Here is a 20,772-nt window from a genome sequence, read left to right as displayed (position 1 = left end):
GGGGAAGGTCAAGAGCACAGAGGTGGGAAGATTGTGTGGGGTGGTGGGGGTGGGGAGGCCTGATACAGAAACAGAAACTCTTAAGAAGAGGGGGAAATGGGCCATCTCGAGCTGCTTGGCACTGTTTCCTGGGATCCGCCCTGCAGACAGTTCATGGTGGACCCTGGCAGGAGAAGCTGTGGGCTCCAGTGACATGAAATCAGATTTGCAAATGCCAAGAATCATGTTGCTGAGATGCCCAGGAAGCTACCAAGGGAAAGAGCAGGTCTCCAGGCCACTGCAGCTGGAGGCAAGGGGAGACGGCAAAGATCTGGCAGCTGGGGGAGAGACCTACGGTGCTTTTCCAACCTTCTTCCACCTATCGCCCTACCTCACCACCCCACCTCACGGAGGCAGGTGCTCAGTAGACATTGGTGGGCTGAATACATCCTGGCTCATCCCCCTTTGTCTCCCCTCCCAGTCTCCTCCAGGAACTCTTATCACCCACCCCCACAGGTCCCCTCCTTACCTCAGGGCACAGCCGCTGCTCTTGGCCTTCTGTCTTAAGAAAGTTCGTCATCACAAATAAGGAGTTCCCCTGCAGAGCAGAAGGAGGAGAGAAGGGAACAGAACAGCTCGATCACAATGACCCAGCCTGCTGCTGAGCTCCCAGCGCACCCCTCTAAGCTTCTAGAAACCAGGGTCCGTGGGCACATGGACTATGCCGGGGGCTTGATAGCAAAGCTGGAGGAGCCGTCCTGCTGGGCCGAGGGGGAGCAAGGGAACATTCAAACAGATTGAGCAGTCATTTCTAATCCAGCCTCAAAAGCGGCCCTTCATTTACTTGCCCCCATAAAATCCCATTAAACCGAGACTCTGGAGACCTGGAGAGGTGGGGGTGGGGCGGGGGCGCAGCTGGGCAGGCTGTTCAGTTCTCCAAGACTTTAATGAAAGGGCAACAGGGCATCCTGCCAGCTGGCCAATGGCTGGATTTTAACGACCCACTGTTAAGAAACAAGCAGATAGTGGCTTGGCCTTGACGGCTCCCGCAGCTGCAAACATGCCCTTTTGTTCCTCCTGTCTCCCATCTGTCCCTGGGCATCCCCACACCCCTCTGTAATTTCTCCTTTTTGGAAACTCTGCTTTCAATCTCCCTGCCTGGCGGCCAAGACGCTCCTGTACCTGTGCCCTGTGACCCATGCCTGCTCTTCTTTCTCACCTACATCCTTCTTTGGTGTCTAAAGGGTATGAATGTTCCAAAAATGGCCTCCTGGAGGTCTTTTGGTGACAAAAGGCCACAGAGACAATGCAGAAAGGCTGGCACTCTCCAGGCGGCAATTTTTTTTTGCCCTGGAGAATGCAGGCAGACCTTGCTGCCTGGTGGCCAGGGTTCTGAAGAGCCGTGCAGATGTCAGTATACACCGAGCGAGAGGGAATCAGACCATGTTTGAAATGCGCCAGGACACGCTGCTATTTTGAGAAACCCTATAGGACTTGATAGAGCAAAGAACTATCTTCTTTGAGCTGCTGGATCTGACCCAGTTTTTCAATTTTTTAGGTTTTCTCAGTAGGGATTTTCATAGAGCTTTTAAAACAGGGCCAATGTTCGTTTTTCTGGAGTGGGGGTCCCAGGGGAAGGGCGCGAGGCCCTGGTGATGGTTTCCAGGGATGCCGATGCTCACCTGCAAAGGGAAGGTGTAATCCGCAGTGTCAAAAACGCTCTGCACCGAGCGCTTCACCCCGTTCTCCACGACTTCCGCCGTCACCTCTGCTATCCCTTTCACCTTGGTGTGCACAGAACTGATGACAGGCTCTTTCCGCTGGTACAGCTTGTCACTCACCAAAGCGAAACTAAGTGGCAGACACAGAAAGGTATCAGTGGCTTTCTCCAGGGGGGGTCTGAGGCTATGATTTGGGATGCAAGCCCTGAAGGCCACATCCTTTCAAATGCTAGCCCTGTGGGGTGTCCTGCTTCTTGGTGACTCACTTTCCCTCTCTGCAAAATGGGAACAATAGTTAAACCTATCTCCTGGGATCACTGTGAGACTCAAATGAGATAACGTGTGCAAACCCCCTGGTGTAGCATGTGCTGTGTGGGGAGCCCTCGCTGCAAAAAACAGTGGTCCCCACCCCTTCTTCACTGTTACCTAGGATAGACCTACTAAAAAATTAGTAGGACAGCTTCTCATGTAATAACGTGCAGCTCCAGGTTGCTTTACCACCTTTGTCCTGGGCTCAGTAACACGTCAGCACCTTCCTATCTAAGACTGTGTCTGGCAGGTCAGCAGCCTGACCTGCTTTCAGGAACCCACCTGCTTTATCAATAATGCTGATAATAGCAGATCCTCTTTACCAAGCACTTAGATATGCCAAGTTCTCTAAATGCATCAACTGTTTCGATTCTCACAGCAATAAGAGATAGTGACTGCAATCACCATTCTTTTGTAGATGAGTAAATCGGCTCAGAGAGGTGAAGGAATTTGCCCAGAGTTACACAGCTCATGGCAGAACTGAGGTCCACCATTAGTCTACATTTTGCCCAGAGCCAACCATCCTACTTCGAGGATGGAGGTGGGGGGGGGGGTGAAGGGAAAAAGTGGAATTAATAATTAAAAATCATAGTTTCTGTCTGGTGCCGTGGCACACACCTATAACCTGTAACTCTAGGCTGAAGCAGGAGGATTGCTAGTTTAAGGCCAGCCTGGGCAACTTATCAAGACCCTGTCTCAAAATAATAATTTTTTAAAAAAGGGCTGAGGATGTCCTTCAGTGGTGGAACCCTTGTCCAGCATGCCTAAGTCCTGGGTTTGATCCCCGGTGTTGCCAAGAAAAAGGTAGATTCTATTCCCATTTTTCTGTTTTCCATGTCTCTTGTTGCCCTGAATAATTAAGAGCTTATTTTAAATGCTTTGTTTACACATTCAGCATCTATTTATTTTGTCCCTCCTCTCTGCCCAGCCCCTGAGTGCAATTCTCAGGCCATAAGTCTAAGTCCAGGGTCGCCCTCTTTGAGCTGACCTTGGGAAGCCAAAGCACAGTGGACCACGACACGCTCCCAGCTGTTCTCAACCCGGCTGAGCAGTGAAGTCACCCAGGAGCTTTCAGAATCGCGGCTTCCCAGCCCTGTCCCTGGAGGCTGATTTAGACAATCTGGGCAGTTAGTTAGACACTTGTGTCTTTCTTAAATGTTCCTCAGGAGACTGTAATGCACAGCCAGGGGCCAGACCTGCCAGGAGACTTCTGAAAAGACAGCCGGTGCTTGGCAACAGCAAGTACATTTGGAAAAAGGCATTTTCTAGGACCCAGCTACGGCATCTTAGGTATCTGCCCCTGAGTAGCTGTCACACGTGGGTCCACAGAGCTACGTACGAGAATGTTCATGCAGCGTTGTGAGAAGAAAACTGGAAATAGTTGAATGTTCTCAAACATTGAGTGGATTGATAAATAGTTGGATTCACAATGGGAGGCTCTGCAGCAGTGACTTGTGAGCTGCCCAGAGCTGCCTGGTCAACGAGGAAGTAACACAATAATGCCAAGCAAACACAGCAAGCTACAGTATGGTCAAAAGCCTGAAGAAATCCAAAGCAATGCTGTGTACTCACAAATACTCAAACAGGAATGTCCATAGCAGTGTTATTCACAATAGCCACAAGGTAGAAATAACCCAAATGATGAATGGATAGACAAAATACGGTCTACAGATACAATAGAATACTCTGCAGCCATAAAAAAGAACGTAGTACTGATACATGCTAAAGTGTGGATAAACCTCAAGAACATTGTCTCCTAAGTGAAAGAAGCCAGGTACAAAGGTCATCTCCTATGATTCCGTTTATAAGTGAAATATTCAGAAAAGGTAAATCCACAGAGACAGAGTAGACTGGTGCTTGCCAGAGGGGAGGGGAGGGAGAAATGAGGCGTAACACTTAATAAATATGATATTTCCTTTTAAGGCAATGAGTGTATTTGGGTACTAGATACAGGATGTTGTTGTAAACATGGTGAATATACTAAATGCCATGGACTTGTTCACTTTAACATGGTTAATTTTATGTTATATGAATTTTACCTCAATAAAGAAGAGCTAAAAACTATATATTTTTACAGACATTGACATATGTCTGTAGAACTATCAAAACAAACAAGGGAATGCAAACAGTACATTCAGCATGATTTTATAAGGAGAGAGGAAAGAATGGGATGATGGATGGGTTTTCAGGGGGCACAACTGGGTCGGTAATGTTTTATTTCTTAGATCACATGGTGGCACATGGGAGCTACGTTATTCACAACACGTGCCAGAATTTCTATGACATTCATTTAGAGAGAAAAATTGTCAAGGGCTGGGGATGTAGCTCAATGGGAGAGTGCCTGCCTGACATGATCAAAGCCCTGGGTTCAATCCCTAGTACCACTAAAACTTAATAATGAGAAGAATGAAAGAAAAAGAAAGGAAGGAAGATATTGGGGAAAAATATGTTGGGCCTAGAGATCCAGACTTGGGACTAATCAGCACACATGACACAGATAACACTTGTTCAGTAACACATCTCCCCCAGCCCCAAAACACATACATGATAATGTAATGATGTGTTTTGAGTTGGACATTGCAATATTGTCCCAGAACAATACTGGGTCAGTTTGACCCACCACTGGGAGAGCTCAATTCTGATCTCTCTCTGTGTTCATTCCAGAATGTGCAGCTTTAATAGAACCCAACTGTCTCATAATCAGAAACCTGTCTTTGTATCATGAGGAATGTATAAATTTTAGGAATTAAAACGTGTCAGAGCTTTATCAAAGGAAAAAAGAGGGAACGAAAGAGAGTTTACAATATTCTGCCCTTTGGAAGGAATATGCTCATGACCGCCCCAGCCATATTCTTTTGCCCTTGCTTGGTTACTCAGATAAGCCATGTCACCTCTCTGGGCCTTGGGTTTGATCCCTGAGTGAGGGGATAACTCTGGGATCACTAATCCCCATGTCCTTTCAGTTCTAAGAAGCTGTGGTTCCTTGTTCTCTGCAGCAGGCAAAGCCTCTGGTCCCTGGAACAAAGAGGGCATGAGGGACAGGGGATTTAACTGGGCCTGGAAGGATGGGTAAGATGGAGGTGGGGAGAGGAGAGCTGGGGAGAATCTGGCCGAGGAAGAAAGCTGACATGAGAAGAGCCAGGGCCATCCCAGGGGCTCCCATAGGCCATTCCTGCTGAAAAGGGGGACACTGAGTGACAGGCAGGAGGAGGTGAAGGGAGGTGGGCTATGTGGCCCTTGGCTGGCTCACAGCCTGACTCACCAGATGTAGACACAGGTGCCCACCAGGAAGGTGTTCTTCAGGGTCCCAACCCACACACTGTGGATATGAAGGACTCTCACGGACTTATACCCGCAGAGCTGGCCCCCGGACAGCATGACCAGACAGTTCTCAGAGCTGGGCCGGGAAGAAGTGCCTCTCAGCAAAGTCTGTCTCTAGCTGAGAGCACCTGGGCTTCCTGAGCAAAGGTAGCTCCAAAGTGAAAGGAGAGCCCTGAGGGTGAATTGCTTTCACATCTGTTTAACTCACGCCCAGCCCAGGGCCTGACCACTGCGCTCACTGTCTGCCCTCCACCCGTGTCACCAGGAACATTCACACAAGCATCTTCTCCATCTTTTCCCACCCAGGGCGCTAGCTCCTGAGGAGGAACATCTAGCCAAAGGCCGCACACGTTTACATCTCCGCTCCCTTGTCAGACCACAGAGAACCACTTCATGCTTCCACCAGCAAAGCAAAGAGTGAGCATACCGCCTTTTTTAAAAAAAAATATTTACTTTTTATTTGTAATTGGACACAATACCTTTATTTTATTTATTTTTATGTGGTGCTGAGGATTGAACCCAGGCAAACGCTCTACTGCTGAGCCCCAGCCCCAGCCCCAGCACACCACCTTTTAGGAGGGTCTTCACAAACTCGGTGGTGGCCACGCGGGCTTGGCCGAGAGGGTCAATGTTATGGTCTGAATTAATCAATACAATTAATAAGTTATAGATTATAGATTAAAAATATAGAGACTAGGGGCTGGGGATGTGGCTCAAGCGGTAACGCGCTCGCCTGGCGTGCGTGTGGCCTGGGTTCGATCCTCAGCACCACATACCAACAAAGATGTTGTGTCCGCCAATAACTAAAAAATAAATATTAAAAAAAAAATTCTCTCTCTCTCTTTCTCTCTCTCTCTTTCTCTCTCTCCCTCTCTCACTCTCTCTTTAAAAAAAAATATAGAGACTAATAAAATAGTAAGTATAACCAATGACTCCATCTTTATGGTTCCCGTGTGAAACTGTTATATAAGCTGTTTTTAAGAATTATTTAAAAAACTGGTTTTCTGAGCTTCATACATCTGCAAATGCACTTGAACCCAGGATGTACAACCACAACTGGGCTTGAACCCAGGATGCGGTCGTCTGACTCTGCTCTGCTCACTGTTTTTTTTTCAGCCCTTGAACCCTGCTTGCTTGCAATTTGCAGATTCATAGGATGTGCTATTCTTCCTTAAATATTGGAACCACAGACAGCCTGGTGCGCTTCTATCAGAAGGTCGTTTGGACATGGCAGAAGTGTCCCTCGCCAGGGAAATAGAGGTAAAATAAAATTCTTTGATTTGTTTCAAATTCAGACTTAGTGTATTTTCTGAGTCTCCCCAGAACAGTCAAGGGTCTGGACAGTGGGGAGGTGCTGGCCCGAGGGCTCAGGGAGATTAGTGTGGTGGAGAGGAGAGTTGCAAGCAGCATAGAGCCATGTGGAGTGCAGAAGGAACACAGGACAGGGCTGGGACCAGAGGGGTCAGACTTAGAGCTGAAAGGACCAGGCTCCAAGTAAGAAAGGTCTATCAATCAGAGCAGTCTCAGAACAGAGCAAGCGTTCCTGTGATTGCTCATTGGTGACAATAAACATAACGATGATAATGAGGATGATTTCCACTTGTTCCCATCGACTCCCCTCCTCTCCTGTCTCTTCACCATCTGCATTTAAATACCACATCTCATCTTAAAAATAAACCCTCGCTCAGTCCCGCACTCTTATACACTGCTCCATGCCTCTCTGCTCCCCTGTAGCCGAGTCTTTTGAAAGAGTGAGTCACCACATCCTTTTCCGCGTCTCCATTCACTCCTCCACCCACTTTAGTCTGGCTCCCACCTCCACTGCTTCTCCAGGGCCTCCCTTGCCAAGTGATTTCCACTAAATCCAGCAGACACGCCATGGGTCTGATCTTCCTGAGATGGTTGCACAACTCTAAGTGGCAGTGGACACCAGTGGCCAGGTACCACTTCCCCCTTCTTCCCTTAACTTCCAGGAATCCACAGTCCCGGGCTGGGGATGTGGCTCAAGCGGTAGTGCGCTCGCCTCGCATGCGTGCGGCCCGGGTTCGATCCTCAGCACCACATACCAACAAAAATGTTGTGTCTGCCGAGAACTAAAAAATAAAAATATTAAAAATTCTCTCTCTCTCTCTCTCTTCTCTCACTCTCTCTTAAAAAAAAAAAAAAGAATCCATAGTCCCTTGACTTCTTTGATCTCTGTGGTTTCCATTCTCAAAATCCTCTGGGGACTTCTGTGCTCCCTACCCCAACTGCAGCTTCCTCTTGGGGTTCTACTTACCATCTGCATGCTGGCCATAGAGAGACCTGTATCTACAGCTCTGGACTCACGCGTCCAATACCATCAAAATAAGCCTGTACAGGTCCCAGAGGCACCTTGGATTGGGTGCCTTTGGTTTCTGAGCTCATCTTCTACCCCCAAACTGGCTTCTTCCCCTGCATTTCCTATCCTGGGAAATTATTCCACCACCAAGCCGGAACATGGAACACTGCTGGACCCTCATGTCCCTCTTCCCCCTCATCCACTCAATTACAAATACTGTTCTAATCTTCCTAAAAGTTCTCTACTCCAGCTACCTTTCTCCTCTACCACTGTCACCTCCTCAGCCCAGGCCCCCACCCACTCCCACCTGGGTGACCCAGGAGTCCCCTACACGGTGTCCCTCCCTACAGTCTTGCCCCATCCCGTTCCCTCTCCACACTGCTCTAGTGAGATCAGGGACCTGGGTGAGGTGCTCAGGTCCAGTCCCGGCTCTACCTCTGATTAGCCAAGTGACCTGAGGCAAGGTATCTAAACCATCAGAGTCACTGTTCCTTCTTCTAAAATAATAAAGGTAATTCTTTTGGCAGGGTTTCTAGTTCTAAATAATTGAATCCATTTTGCTGAGTTTAGGAAGAAAACGATCTAAAAAAGGCAAATCCATAGAGGCAGAGAATAAATCAGCGATTGCCTTGGGATGGGCAAACCCTGGGGGCAGGAGCAGGGAGTGGCTGGCAATGGGCATGTGGGGTCCTCATGGGGTGACAAAATGTGTTGAAACTGAACTGTGGCCATGGTCACACAACCTGATAAAGTTACATAAAGTCACTAAAGTGCATACTTAAAATTTTTAGTGATCTCATAATATGTAAATTATACCTCAATAAAGTTGTGAAAAATAAGGACAAAAACAGTTTAAAGGATGTTAGGCAGTTCATATAATATCTGAGGGCTGAATCAGTTTTGCGCAGACACCACACAGCCTGGAACAATACCCAGGGAGCGGGCGCTGTTCTAGAAAAAGATTTCTGGCGGCCACAGCTCCACCCTTATGTGGGAACTCACAAACAGGGAGCAGCTCATGCCAATGGTGTTTGGGAATGGGTGCCAGATCACAGCTACTGCCACTCCTTGCATGAGGATGCCATCAAGGTCACCTCCTATAGTATGCTGCCTATAATGGCCACAAAGATATCAAGTCCTAACCCCTGGAATCTTATTAGGGAAAAGAGTCTTTGTAGATATGATTAAGGGTTGAGCTTATCCTGGATTATCTAGGTGAATCCTAAATGCAATCACATGTGTCCTCATGAAAGGGACACACAGAGAGATTTGATGCACACAGTAGGTCCTGTGGAAGATAGAGCAGAGAGAGAATGGAAGACACTGGTCTTGAGGACTAGAATGATGTGGCCACAAGCCAAGGGACACCTGCAGCCAGCAGAAGCTTAAAGAGGCCAGGAACAGATTTTCCCTGAGAACCTGTAGAGGGATTATGGCCCTGCTGACATTTTGATTTCAGCCCAGTAATACTGGCATCCTGAACTGTGGAAGAATACATTTCTGTTGTTTTAAGAAACTGTTGTTTTAAGTTGGTGCTTATTTGTTACAGCAACCTTAAGAAACTTATACCTGGGCAAGAGAACAAGCAGAGGTCCATATGCATGTGCAGGCCCCAGAGGCACCTCGGAATCATGTTTAAACATTTGAAAGCCATAAATAAAATGAGTTTGCTCATGTATCCTGACAAATATACCTTCCTTACAACATGGAAGGCCAGATTCAAATTTAGAGTTCTTAGGCTCCTTAGAATTCTGTGCTAGAACATGGAAGTGCTGGTTAAAGAGGCTCCTGGTCCACAGCCCACACCTTCTCATCTCACTTCTGGCTCCTGCTGCACACTGTTTGTATGACTCAGACCACACGCCCACACTCCCTCCATGCTTTCCACCTACAAGCATTGCCCACTGGCTACCCCTGGGCCTACAAGCAGGCTCATGGGCACTGTGGTGTGGTTTCAGGAGGACAAATCTGGAAAGAGGCTCAGGGCCACTTAAGAAGAAAATTCTGGTGTCTTGGGTACCAGGACTATAGTGGGGTGGGTGGGAACATTCTGCCCCTGTGACGGCAGATTTCTACGATGGCCCCAGGATGTCCGGCATCTTGTGTGTACATCCTGTGTGACCCCCAGAACCTTGGGCTATGATGGATATTCTCCTCCATGACTAGGTTATGTTACATGGTACAGTTGACCTTGGAACAGGAGGATCATCTTTCTGGGCCCAACACAATCACATGAGTCCTTTAAAAGCAGACAGTTTTCTTCACCTGGTTCTGGGAAAGCATGTGAAGCACAAGACCGATTCTTCCCACTGTCGAGGCTTGAGGACTGGGAGGGCTACATGGTGAGGAACAAAGATGGATTCAGGATCTGACAGCCAGCAAGAAAACAGGGCTCTCAGTCCTACAGCCTCGAGGAACTGAATTCTGCCAACAGCCAAGGAGCTCTGATGTGGCTTTTTCCTCCATCTCCAGGCAAGAACTCAGGGCCCTGAATCTTGATTTCCACCTGTGGGGCTGCTTTAGATTCTATTGTTCAGTAACATACAAATTAATACAGCTTCACATGCCCCCTAATCCACAGGGAAGCTCACTGTTGGAAGAGGAACAGAGCAGGAGCTTCTAAAGCCTGGGGTGCAGGGAAGGGGAACTCCCAGGTCAAAGGGCAATACTTTATGTTCCTAAATTTGAATTCTGCTCATACCCACCACCCCATGTTGTTCCCTGCATACCAAAGTGCTGCATGGTATGTAAACTAGAAAAGCTTGGGTCTCATGCTACATCCTAGCTGCAAAGGAGGCTGGGAAATTCAGTTGCAACCTCTATTGAAGGCAGAGCTCGGAAGGTGGGATTCCTCTGAACATAGTTCTGATGTTCCAGTCATGATTGCTCACTTCAAGAACCAGTCTTATAGGATTATCTGCAAGGGTCAAATGGGCTAACCCACATCTCATGTTAGAAACAGAACCTGGCACATGCTAAGCTCTCACAGTGCTCAGCAGGTATTATTACATATGACACAGAATGATTTCTCTAATATGAAACAATAGGTATAAAACCCTTAATGTTTTCTATGTTTGAACATTTTCATAGCAAGATGTAGAGGTGTGGGGAGATGTCTCTCCATGCTTTCTCGGTACCAGGGTGGAGCTCAAGGCTGTCTACCCTCTGGCCCTCCTCCAGCCCCCCTTAGACTTCCCTTTCAGGCACTGTATTTTCTGGCTAGGTGACATCCATGTGGTCCATAATCCTCTTCTCAGGCTGTGCTAACGGCTTAGAAAGGCTGAAAGAGTCCAGCCCCAGGTGGGAGGCAGGGTTGCTGCCATCCCCAGAAACCTGTCCACCTAGAAGCCTCTGCCATCAAACAGCAAAATAGGAAAAGTCCCCCAGGCAGCTTTTCCTAAAAGTCATTCACTTGAAAGGCCCTCACTTGCCAGGCACAGGGGTCTGTGCTTGTAATCCCAGCTACTCAGACACTGAGGCAGGAAAATCCAGATTCAAGGCCAGCCTCAGCAACTTAGTGAGACCCTATTTCAAAGCAAAAAAATTAAAAGCCCTGGGGATGAAGGTCAGGGTACAACAACCCTCGGTTCAATCCCCAGTACTGAAGTACTGGAAAAAAAAAAAAAAAAGCACAATGCATTTTTGTGGCGTTGTTTTGATATTATTTTCAGGTTTTTTTTCATGTTTTGATGTTCAATATTAATAAAAGGATGCTGCTTGACGGTAGGAGTTGGGGCATTTTAATTGCTGGCTTGATGTCCCTGGCAATGCTGCAACGCCTCTCCCAGGTCCTGCACATGGGGGAGAGGGCATCGTCATCATCATCCACCAGAATCCTAAGTCTTCCTTTACCCCCAGCAAATCCACCAGTCCTGTCTTCAGAGCACATCCCGCCTTGGTCCACGTCTGCCCAACTCTAACATCCCATTCCACCCATCGCCATTTTCTCTCATCTGGCTGACCTCAGCAGCCTCTTGCTGGTCCCTACACCTCATTCTTGTCCCAACACAATCCAACTCAGCTCAGTGGCCTTTAGACATACAAGTGAGACAGTTCCACTCCTGTGTCGGACTCTTCGGAGGCTTCTCTTGGCACTGCGAGTCAGATTCCAGCCCTTTCCGTGCCCTGGCCCCTGCTCCTCCCTCCTCTCTCACCAGGTTCTGGAGCATTCCCTCCTTCCTGCTGCTCCTCGTCCAGACCTTTCAACGACTATTCTCTTGGTTGTCTTTGTCACATGGTGGGAATCTTTTCCTCCTACAGGGGTCTCCTCCTGAAGTGGGTCTTGTTTGACCCCATGGCTCCCCAAACTCAATCACATCACCCAGAACCAAGGGTGGGTTGAGCATGTGGTGAATCTCCTCATAGTTCTGTTCCCAGGGGCCCCCGGGGCTGGGCTGTGTTGGATTTGCTCTTCCTTGGCTTCTGATGCCTCCACCACCTCTCTGGTGGCCTCACTTCTACTCAGCTGGAGGAGGCCCAGCCTCTCTTAGGGAGCTTGGTTTAGATGATAACTTGGTGGTCACTAGCAAACCAAATAGAGGTCAAGTACCAGGATGAGTCAGCAGACCCCATGGGTCAGTAGGGAGCAGGGCTCCTAGGGAGACTGAGAGGGGCTGAGGTAAGAATATGAAGGACCCAGCCTCAGTAATGACCTGAGGCAGAGTCTCCACAGCCCAGCTGCAAGGCTGAGACAAACCAGGACTACAGAGTAGTCTTCAGAGGTCCCTGGAATTTCTGGCTTTTAAAATGACCTTGTAAGATATATTTGTCTTTTTGTGTGTACCCTCTCCATTTCCTCCTCCCATTTCTTTTGGTAACAGAATTCTTTCCTAAGGCAAATCCACTGGGAGTGGTTCAGGGGAGGCTCACTCTGCCCTCTTCTCCCTAATTCCTGGCACAGGAGCCAGAACGTGACCCAAGGCTGACAATTCAGAAGACACCATCCCTTTAGCTACAGTGATTGGTTTAGGGATGGGACCCCTAACTCAGATCTGACCAATCAGAGTCTTCCTTGGGACCTTCTTACCAGAGTTGTCAGGAGAGATTGGTTTGTTCCCCTGAAGCTGCTGGAGAGGGTGTGAGGATATGTCATCTTGCTACTTAGCTTGATCAAGAAGGAAACTACATACAGACCGACCCCAACCAAGCAGTGATTGGACTTATGATTTTTGACTTTACAATGGTATGAATAAGCATTCAGTAGAAACTGTATTTCTAATTTTGATAATTTTTCCCTGAGCTTTTCTTTTTAGTTGTAGATGAACAAATACCTTAATACCTTTATTTTATTTGTTTATTTTTATGTGATTCTGGGAATTGAACTCAGTGCCTCACACATACTAGGCAAGCACTCTACTACTGAGCCACAGCTCTGGTCCCCAGCACTGTCCCTTGCTGCTGAGCAGAGGCTGTGAGTCTCAGCTCCCAGACAGCCAGCAATCACGATCACAACTGTGCTGTACGGTGTGCTGCTTTGCTGAGCTGTGATCTTCAATAGGATAGGTGTATTGAATGCATTTTGGACTTAGTATATTTTTAACTTTCAATGGGTTTCTCAGGACATAATTCTGTCATAAGCCAAGGAGCATCTGTAGAGCCAAACAGATTCTGGGAGACAGCCCCACCCCAGTGACCTAGTTTAAACTCATGTTCATTCCTGTCTGAGGACAGCCCCATCTCTTTAATTGCCCAGTTTCATGATCCAATAGATCCCACATGGTGGCTTTGTGATTAACTTGAGTTAGATTTTTGTCAATTACTACCCCAAACTCTGACTGACAGTCCTGGTCAGCATCCTGTCCCCACGATCCTATAGCCCAGCAAGCTGGAGCTGCCTGACGCCTCTCGTCGGTGCCTCCTTGCCTTCAACTCCAGATATAGACTTGGTTGGGAGAGACCAAGAAGCTGATCAGGCTCTTGCCTTATTTCTCCTGTAGCCAGTCCCTGCCTTGTTCACCATGCTCAGAACTGAGGCTTCACTTTACTTCTTTAGCCTGGCTCTTTGCCCTTTCAGCCCAAAAGCCCCCCACTGGCTGTGATCCAGGTCAGTCCTACCTGGTGCAAACTACCTCTCCCAGTCCTGTGGTCTACCGCATCTCAGCTGGCTGAGTCCTGGTTGCCTGTCACTTAAGGCAGCATTCCCAAGCTGTGAGCTATGAGACCCCATTTGGTGAAACGTTAATAGATACTCCATTAACAAAGAGGAAGAAAGCAAATTAGCAATATTTTTTCTTTGATTTTATATTTTTAAATAAAACAGTAAAAAAAGCATTTTGTGAATGAAATTAAACCCCTGTCTCTCACCCTGCATGAAAATAACTCAAAGTGGATCAAAGACTTAGGCACAAGAATACAGACCTAGCGCTCAATAGAGGAAAATGTAAGCCTAAATCTTTACCACATCTGCCTAGGATCTGACTTCCTTAACAAGACTCCTAAAGTGCAAGAAATAAAATCAAGAATCAATAAATGGGATGGATTCAAACTAAAAATCTTTTCAACAAAGGAAACAGTAACATGAAGAGAGAGCCTACAGAATGGGAGAAAATCTTTACCACATGCATCTCAGAGCACTAATCTCTAGGATATATAAGGAACTCAAAAAGCTTAACAGAAAAAAAAATAATCCAATCAATAAATGGGCTAAGGAACTGAACAGACACTTGACAGAAGAAGAAATACAATCAATCAACAAATATATGAAAAAATGTTCAACACCTTTAGCAATTAAAGAAATGCAAATGCAGGGCTGGGGATGTGGCTCAAGCGGTAGCGCGCTCGCCTGGCATGCGTGCGGCCCGGGTTCGATCCTCAGCACCACATACCAACAAAGATGTTGTGTCCGCCGAGAATTAAAAAATAAAATAAATATTAAAAATTCTCTCTCTCTCTCTCTCTCTCTCTCTCTCCCCTCTCTCACTCTCTCTTTAAAAAAAAAATAAACCTTTAAAAAAAAAAATAAAGAGATGCAAATGCAAATCAAAACTACTCTAAGATTTCATCTCACTCCAATCAGAGTGGGAGTTAACAAGAATACAAGCAACGATAAATATTGTCGAGGATGTGCAGGAAAAGGCACATTCATACATTGCTGGTGGGACTGCAAACTGGTGCAACCATTATGAAAAGCAGTATGGCGATTCCTCAGAAAACTTGGAATGGAACCACCATTTGACCCAGCTATCCCACTCCTCGGTTTATACCCAAAAGACTTAAAATCAGCATACTACAGGGACACAGCCACATCCATATTTATAGCTCAACTCACAATAGCTCTACTATGGAACCAACCTAGGTGCCCTTCAACAGATGAATAGATAAAGAAAATGTGGTATATATACACAATGGAATATTACTCAGCCTCAAAGAAGAATGAAATTATGGCACTGGCCAGTAAATGGATACAGCTGGAGAATATCATGTTAAGTGAAATAAGCCAATCCCCCCAAACCAAAGGCTGAATGTTTTCTCTGATATGCAGATGCTAATTCACAATAGGGGGGCGGCTAGGGAAGAACAGAATTACTTTGGATTTGACAGAGAAGAGCGAAGGGAAGAGAGGGGGTATGAGGTTAGGAAGGATATTAGAATGAATCAGACATTATTACTCTATGTGCTTACATGACTACATGACCAGTGTGATTCTACAGCATGTACAACCAGAAGAATGAGAAGTTATACTCCATTTATGTATGATGTGTCATATATAATTAATTGGACCAGATTTTTTAAAAGTGGGGAAAAAAGCACTTTGTGTAGAGTTATCTTTTTTTTTTTTACTCTTTTTTTTTTTTTTAACATTTATTCCCCAGGTGTAGATGGACACAACACAATGCTTTTTTTTAATGTGGTGCTGAGGTGAGTGCTCTACCGCTGAGCCACAATCCCAGCCCCTAGAGTTATCTTTTTTATTGCTTTTTTAAAAAAAATTTTTTTAGTTGTTTAGTATTTTATTCATTCATTTTTTTGTGGTTCTCAAGATCAAACCCAGCACCTCGCATATGCTAGGTGAGTGCTCTACCACTGAGCCACAACCCCAGATCTCTAGCTTTTTAAAAATATATATATATAAATATAAATATTTGTTAAATAGTAAATGTGTGAAATCAATAATGATAATCCTAACAATGGTGTTTTAATAAGGACTAACACTCCGACAGGGGCTTGTTATGTGCCATACATCTCTCTAACAGTTTTGCATTTATTAGCCCATTTAATGGTCCCAACAATGATCCCTATTTTATTGATGAGGGAACCAAGGCCCAAAGATGGGAGAAAAATTTTGTATCTACATCCTGAGATCTCAAATCCAAGCCTGGATGTGGTTACTTTGAGACTCAGAGGACAGGATGTCCAATTACATTCACAAATGTAATTTTTAAAAATAACTACCAGTTAATGGTGCTCATAAGGGATTTTGGTGCTATCCCCCTCTTTTCAGTACTGGGGAATTGAACCCAGGGCTGTTATACAATTGAGCTACATCTCAAGCACTTCTTATTTTTCTCTTTTGAGATAGGGTCTGGCTAAGTTGCTGAGGCTGGCCTTGAACTTGTGATCCTCCTGCCTCAGCCTCCCAAGTCTCTGATTACAAATATGCACCACCACACCCAACTACACAACAATGTTTGACACAACAATGATTTGAACAGATGCAGAATCAGGCTCAGAGAGGTTAAGTGATTATAAAATCGATGTTCTCTTAGTACACTACAGTGTTTCCCTGTGTGGATACAATTTATCATTATCAGCAGCAGCAGCAGCAGCACCACCACCACCACAGAGAATAAGGCATTTGCTTTAAGGGAAATGGAAGTCAAACCCAAAGAGATGCCACCCCATGCCCACTAGGTTGGCTATAATAAAAAGGCACACTAGTAAGTGTTGGTGAGGGTGTGGAGAGACTGGAATCCTCACATTCTACTGGTGGAAATGTGAAGACATGTAGCAGCTGTGTGAAACGGACCATCTGTTTCTCTGAAGGTGAAATGTCATTAGCATATGATTCAGCAGTCCCACTCCTAGGTGCACATCCAAGAGAAATGAGAACACACCCCCACACCTCAGACACAAATGTTCATGGTCGCATTATTCGTGAAACAACCTTAATGTCCATCGACTGATGAATGGATAAATAAACGTGACCTATTCATGCAATGGACAGTTACTCAGCCATTAAAGAGCATGAAGTACTGATACATGCTACAACATGGATGAACATTTGAAAACATGGTAAAGAAAAAAGGTGGGTCACAAAGAACCGCACATTGCATGATTCCATCTATATGAAATATCTAGAAAGGGTAAATCCACAGAGACAGAAAGTGGATTAGTGGGTGCCTGGAGCTGAGGGGGTATAGGAGGCAGGCTGGATATGATGGCTGAGGGGTGTAGGATTCTTTTTGGGAGGGGAAAATGTATTAAATTGATTATAGTGATAATCCCACAACTCTGTGAACACACTAAAAACTAGCGACTTATACATTTTAAATGAGCAAGTTGTACAGTGTATGAATCTCAATGAACTGTTTTTAAAATAATAAAAGCAGGGGCAGGGGTTGTGGCTCAGTGGTAGAGCAGCTTCTAGACACAACACCCCGGGGTTGATCCCCAGCACCACACCCACACACGAATAAAAAACAAAACACAAACAAAGGGAGCCCACAGAGACATTTACAAGCCTGGTCCTATTCCTTCCCCTCAGCATGGTGATCCAGACGCCAACAGTATCACCAGGTGTACCTGAAATCCCTGACTCCTCCCTGGAAATCCAGGGTGTCGCCCTGTGTTCCCACCTTCCCCAGGCATGCCCAGCCCTGCGTCACCTGGCAGGCTTGGGCTGGGAGCTGAATGGAGTCACACTCGCCTCCCTCTGTGGCTTCCTCCGGCTGCAGCCTGCGCAGCTTCCTCCCAGTTGCTGGGAGGTCCTCAGCCTTGAAAGGCACGTGGACTCAGGATGTGCACCTGAAACCGCCCCTTGGGGTTTCCTCGCTGCAGAGATTTGCGCACCCCCTGCGCCACTCACCACACGTAGGAAAAGATGATCACATGCAAGATCCACTTAATAGTGCCATAATTCACGCTCTGGATCCGGGTGACTTTGTTTGTCTCATACTGGAAAACCTCACTCCAGCTGCAGCAGGCCGGCATGGTGAGAGGCTGGCTCCCTGCTCAAGGCCAGGGCGACTGCCCACTTCCCCCCAGGAACCGCAAAATGAAACGTACTGATTCTTAGTGGGATCCTTTAACTTTGAGCTCCTCCAATGACGGCAGAGTGGGGGCGGGCCCTGGCAGCTGCCCCAGATGTGACTGGGATAAACAAGAAGAACCAAGTCCTACAGGCCCGACTGGCAGAGGACCCCGCCCCAGCTGGCCTCCCCCAGACGCCTGCACAAAGATGGTGTTCAGAGTGTGGCATTTTTAGAATTCTCCCTTTCCCCTCTTTCCTTTCGCTTTTTTGAACTCATTTCATTTGGGAGAAAGGGGCAGCCCTTCAAATGTCAGGAGACCCAATACTTCCATTGTGCCTGTGGAAAGAGCCTAGATCTTTCCATTGCCTCAAACCCCACTCACAGATTGATTCCTTTCTACAGCTCTTTATTCAACCCCAGATGTATAGGAGCACTTCTTGAATGAAAGTGTCCCCTTTTCCTCCCCCTGTCCTTGACAATACTCTGTGATGGTGGGGTACTTTATTTCTATGCTGAATCTTTCCCAATTGATCCTCTAGATTTACTCTCCATCCTCCTTTGTGCCCATGACAGCCCAATCAGCCTCAGATCACCAGGAACTAAGTGGCAGTCCACTGTGTTTCTTGACCTTCCTGTGAGAGAGATGCCCCACCATGGGAGCCCAGGATATCACCAAACAAGGGAGGAGATGAGGCTACTGTAGGATTCCAAGGAAGGTGGAGTTGAGATGAAGTCATGTTTCAATAGGCTCAGAGGAAAGCAGACAACTTCAAATATAGATTGCAAAGGGGACCCAGGGCCCTGTTTCCTTAGAAGCAATAAAGCCAAGATCAATGACGAGCCTTGTATCCAGAAACCCTTTGTCTGAAGCTCTGAGGTACACACAGAGGCACTTCTCTGGGTCAGAGTGACTTAGATCCTCAGGGCAAGAGTGAAAGATTTCATTCTAAGTCATATCGAGGCAAATAGCCAAGTTTCTGACTGTGTGTGATTTCAGAGGGGCGTGTTTCTCAGGAGGAAGAAAGTTTGTCAAAGATGGGATGGGAATATTATCACTTCATAGATACAGAGACATATTGTTCCCTGTTATCTTTGTGGCTGACTTTATCCATTTTCCTGTTCTTCCAGGCTAGTAAATGGCCAGGGAGATTTTTAGTTTTCCAGTCTGAGCTAATTTGTTCTTTCTCACCCAGATAAGCTGCATCAGAGCCTCCCTAATTTCTAGGTCAGGAGGCTGGAAAATAGAGGCTGGACGAGAGTCTCCTGGACCCTCCCTGCTCAGTTGCATATTGGTGCCACCACTCCCTCCTTACGGGGTGCTGCTAGCCCCAGCCCCATTGTCCCTCAGTGCTTTTTCTTAACTCTGCCCACACCTTTGTAAAAGGTCCCTCATCCGTTATGCCACCTGAGTATGTGACAGCTTTCCTGCCAGCACTCTGAGTGACACAGCAACCTGTATCTATAAAAACAGGAGATGAACAGGACTTGCACTGGGCAGTAAAGCCTGATGGTTAGAATGCAGGTTCCAGAGGGCTAGCTGCCTGGCCCCCAGTCCTGCCTTTGTGTCCTAACAACTCTGTGACCTTGGACTGCTCTGTTCACTCATTCATTCATGCATTCCCAAGAGCACCAGAAACTCAGGCATACAGCTCTGCCCAGGCAGACAAGTCCAATGTCCGTCCATGGATGAATGGATCATCAAAAGTTTCATCCAATCAACATATTCAAAGAAATGTGATTTAGCCGTAAAAAGGAAAGAAGCGCTGACACATTCTACAACACGGGAGAGCTTGAGAACCTCATGCTAAGCAAAAGGAGCCAGACACAGACGGCCACACCTCTTATGATTCAACGAACAGGAAGTGTTCAGAGCAGGCAGAGCGCTTCCGTAGGGGCTTTGCTCCTGCCATCTCCCGCTGCCACTGAATCTTCCCCGTTGTCCCTTCCTGCTTCAGCCCTCTGTCCCATTTCATCATCACCACCACTGCACGATGCTGTTTTCAGGAAGGATGCCAACAACCTCTTGGTCACCAGATTTCATGGATATATTTTATTCCTTGTTTTACTTGACCCCTGGGCACATTCAGCACCACCAACCTTCTATACTTCTTGGAGCAATTTCTCTGTTTGATTTCTATGACTCCCCTGATCCCATGTTCTCCTGGTTTCTAACTTTAACTTCCATGATTCCGTCTTATCTTCCTAGAGCTCTCTTCTCTCCATAATCAGCAGTTCCAGCCATTCTTTCTGAGCATTTTTTTTGTGTTCATATCAGTCAAGACAGGGCAGATCATGCAGCAATAACAAAGCACCTTCAGAATCTCATGGCTTAAAACAGTGATGACTTTGGGCTAGGGATATAACTCAGTTGGTAGAGTGCACAAGGCCCTGGGTCCAATCCTCAGCACCACACACGCAAAACAAAACAAAAAGTAATAAAGAAAGAAAAGGGTGGGGAAAGAACTCAAGTGCAGGAAATGCGGCCCAACCACAAGAAAACCAGTTACTAGAAGCAGAAACTAAACTGCCCTACACTGGGCTTGCTTTTCATCCTGTATATAGCTGTGTGGTCCCTCTTCTGTCTCTCTGGACACCCACTGCCAGCACTGGCTTTCTCTGCTTCTCTGAGAGCAAAAACCCTTCAGAGTGAGGTGTCCACAGTTCACTGCAAACCAATTCCAGAATCCAAGGGGAGTGAATCTGATTGGTTTAGCTATTGATCTGTGGTCCAGTTGGATATGGCTATGGGTAGGGCACAGACATCTGGGAAGCCCTCATAAGGAGAGGCAGGAGGAGGGCCAGAAGGGAGGGAGAGCTGGCCTTCAGAGAACAGAGGCCCCAAGGCAGGGGCACTGCTGGTTAAATGCCCCAGTTCCAGGGCTCCTCCCAGAGGTCCCCAGTGGGACTGAATCCAGATGCCCTCAGTCACACC

At 46.7% G+C, this 20,772-nt stretch overlaps 1 protein-coding gene across 2 annotated transcripts in view; it reads right to left on the bottom strand.

Moving 5' to 3' along the window:
• Nucleotides 1-17,847, bottom strand: part of P2RX7 (purinergic receptor P2X 7) — a 45,235-nt gene extending 27,388 nt beyond the window's left edge. For both annotated transcript variants that reach the window (XM_081287254.1, XM_081287255.1), the window contains exons 1-3: nucleotides 17,675-17,847; nucleotides 1,662-1,830; nucleotides 509-577 (exon numbers count right to left, since the gene is read on the bottom strand). In XM_081287254.1, coding sequence (XP_081143380.1) covers nucleotides 509-577; nucleotides 1,662-1,830; nucleotides 17,675-17,799 — 363 coding nt within the window. In that variant the 5' untranslated portion in view covers nucleotides 17,800-17,847. The remainder of the gene's footprint in view (nucleotides 1-508; nucleotides 578-1,661; nucleotides 1,831-17,674) is intronic.
• Nucleotides 17,848-20,772: the final 2,925 nt, after the last annotated feature.

The sequence above is a fragment of the Spermophilus citellus genome (assembly GCF_964194105.1).
Source record: "Spermophilus citellus genome assembly, chromosome: 3".
Taxonomy (NCBI): Eukaryota; Metazoa; Chordata; class Mammalia; order Rodentia; family Sciuridae; genus Spermophilus; species Spermophilus citellus.
This window is presented reverse-complemented; position numbering and strand designations above follow the sequence as displayed.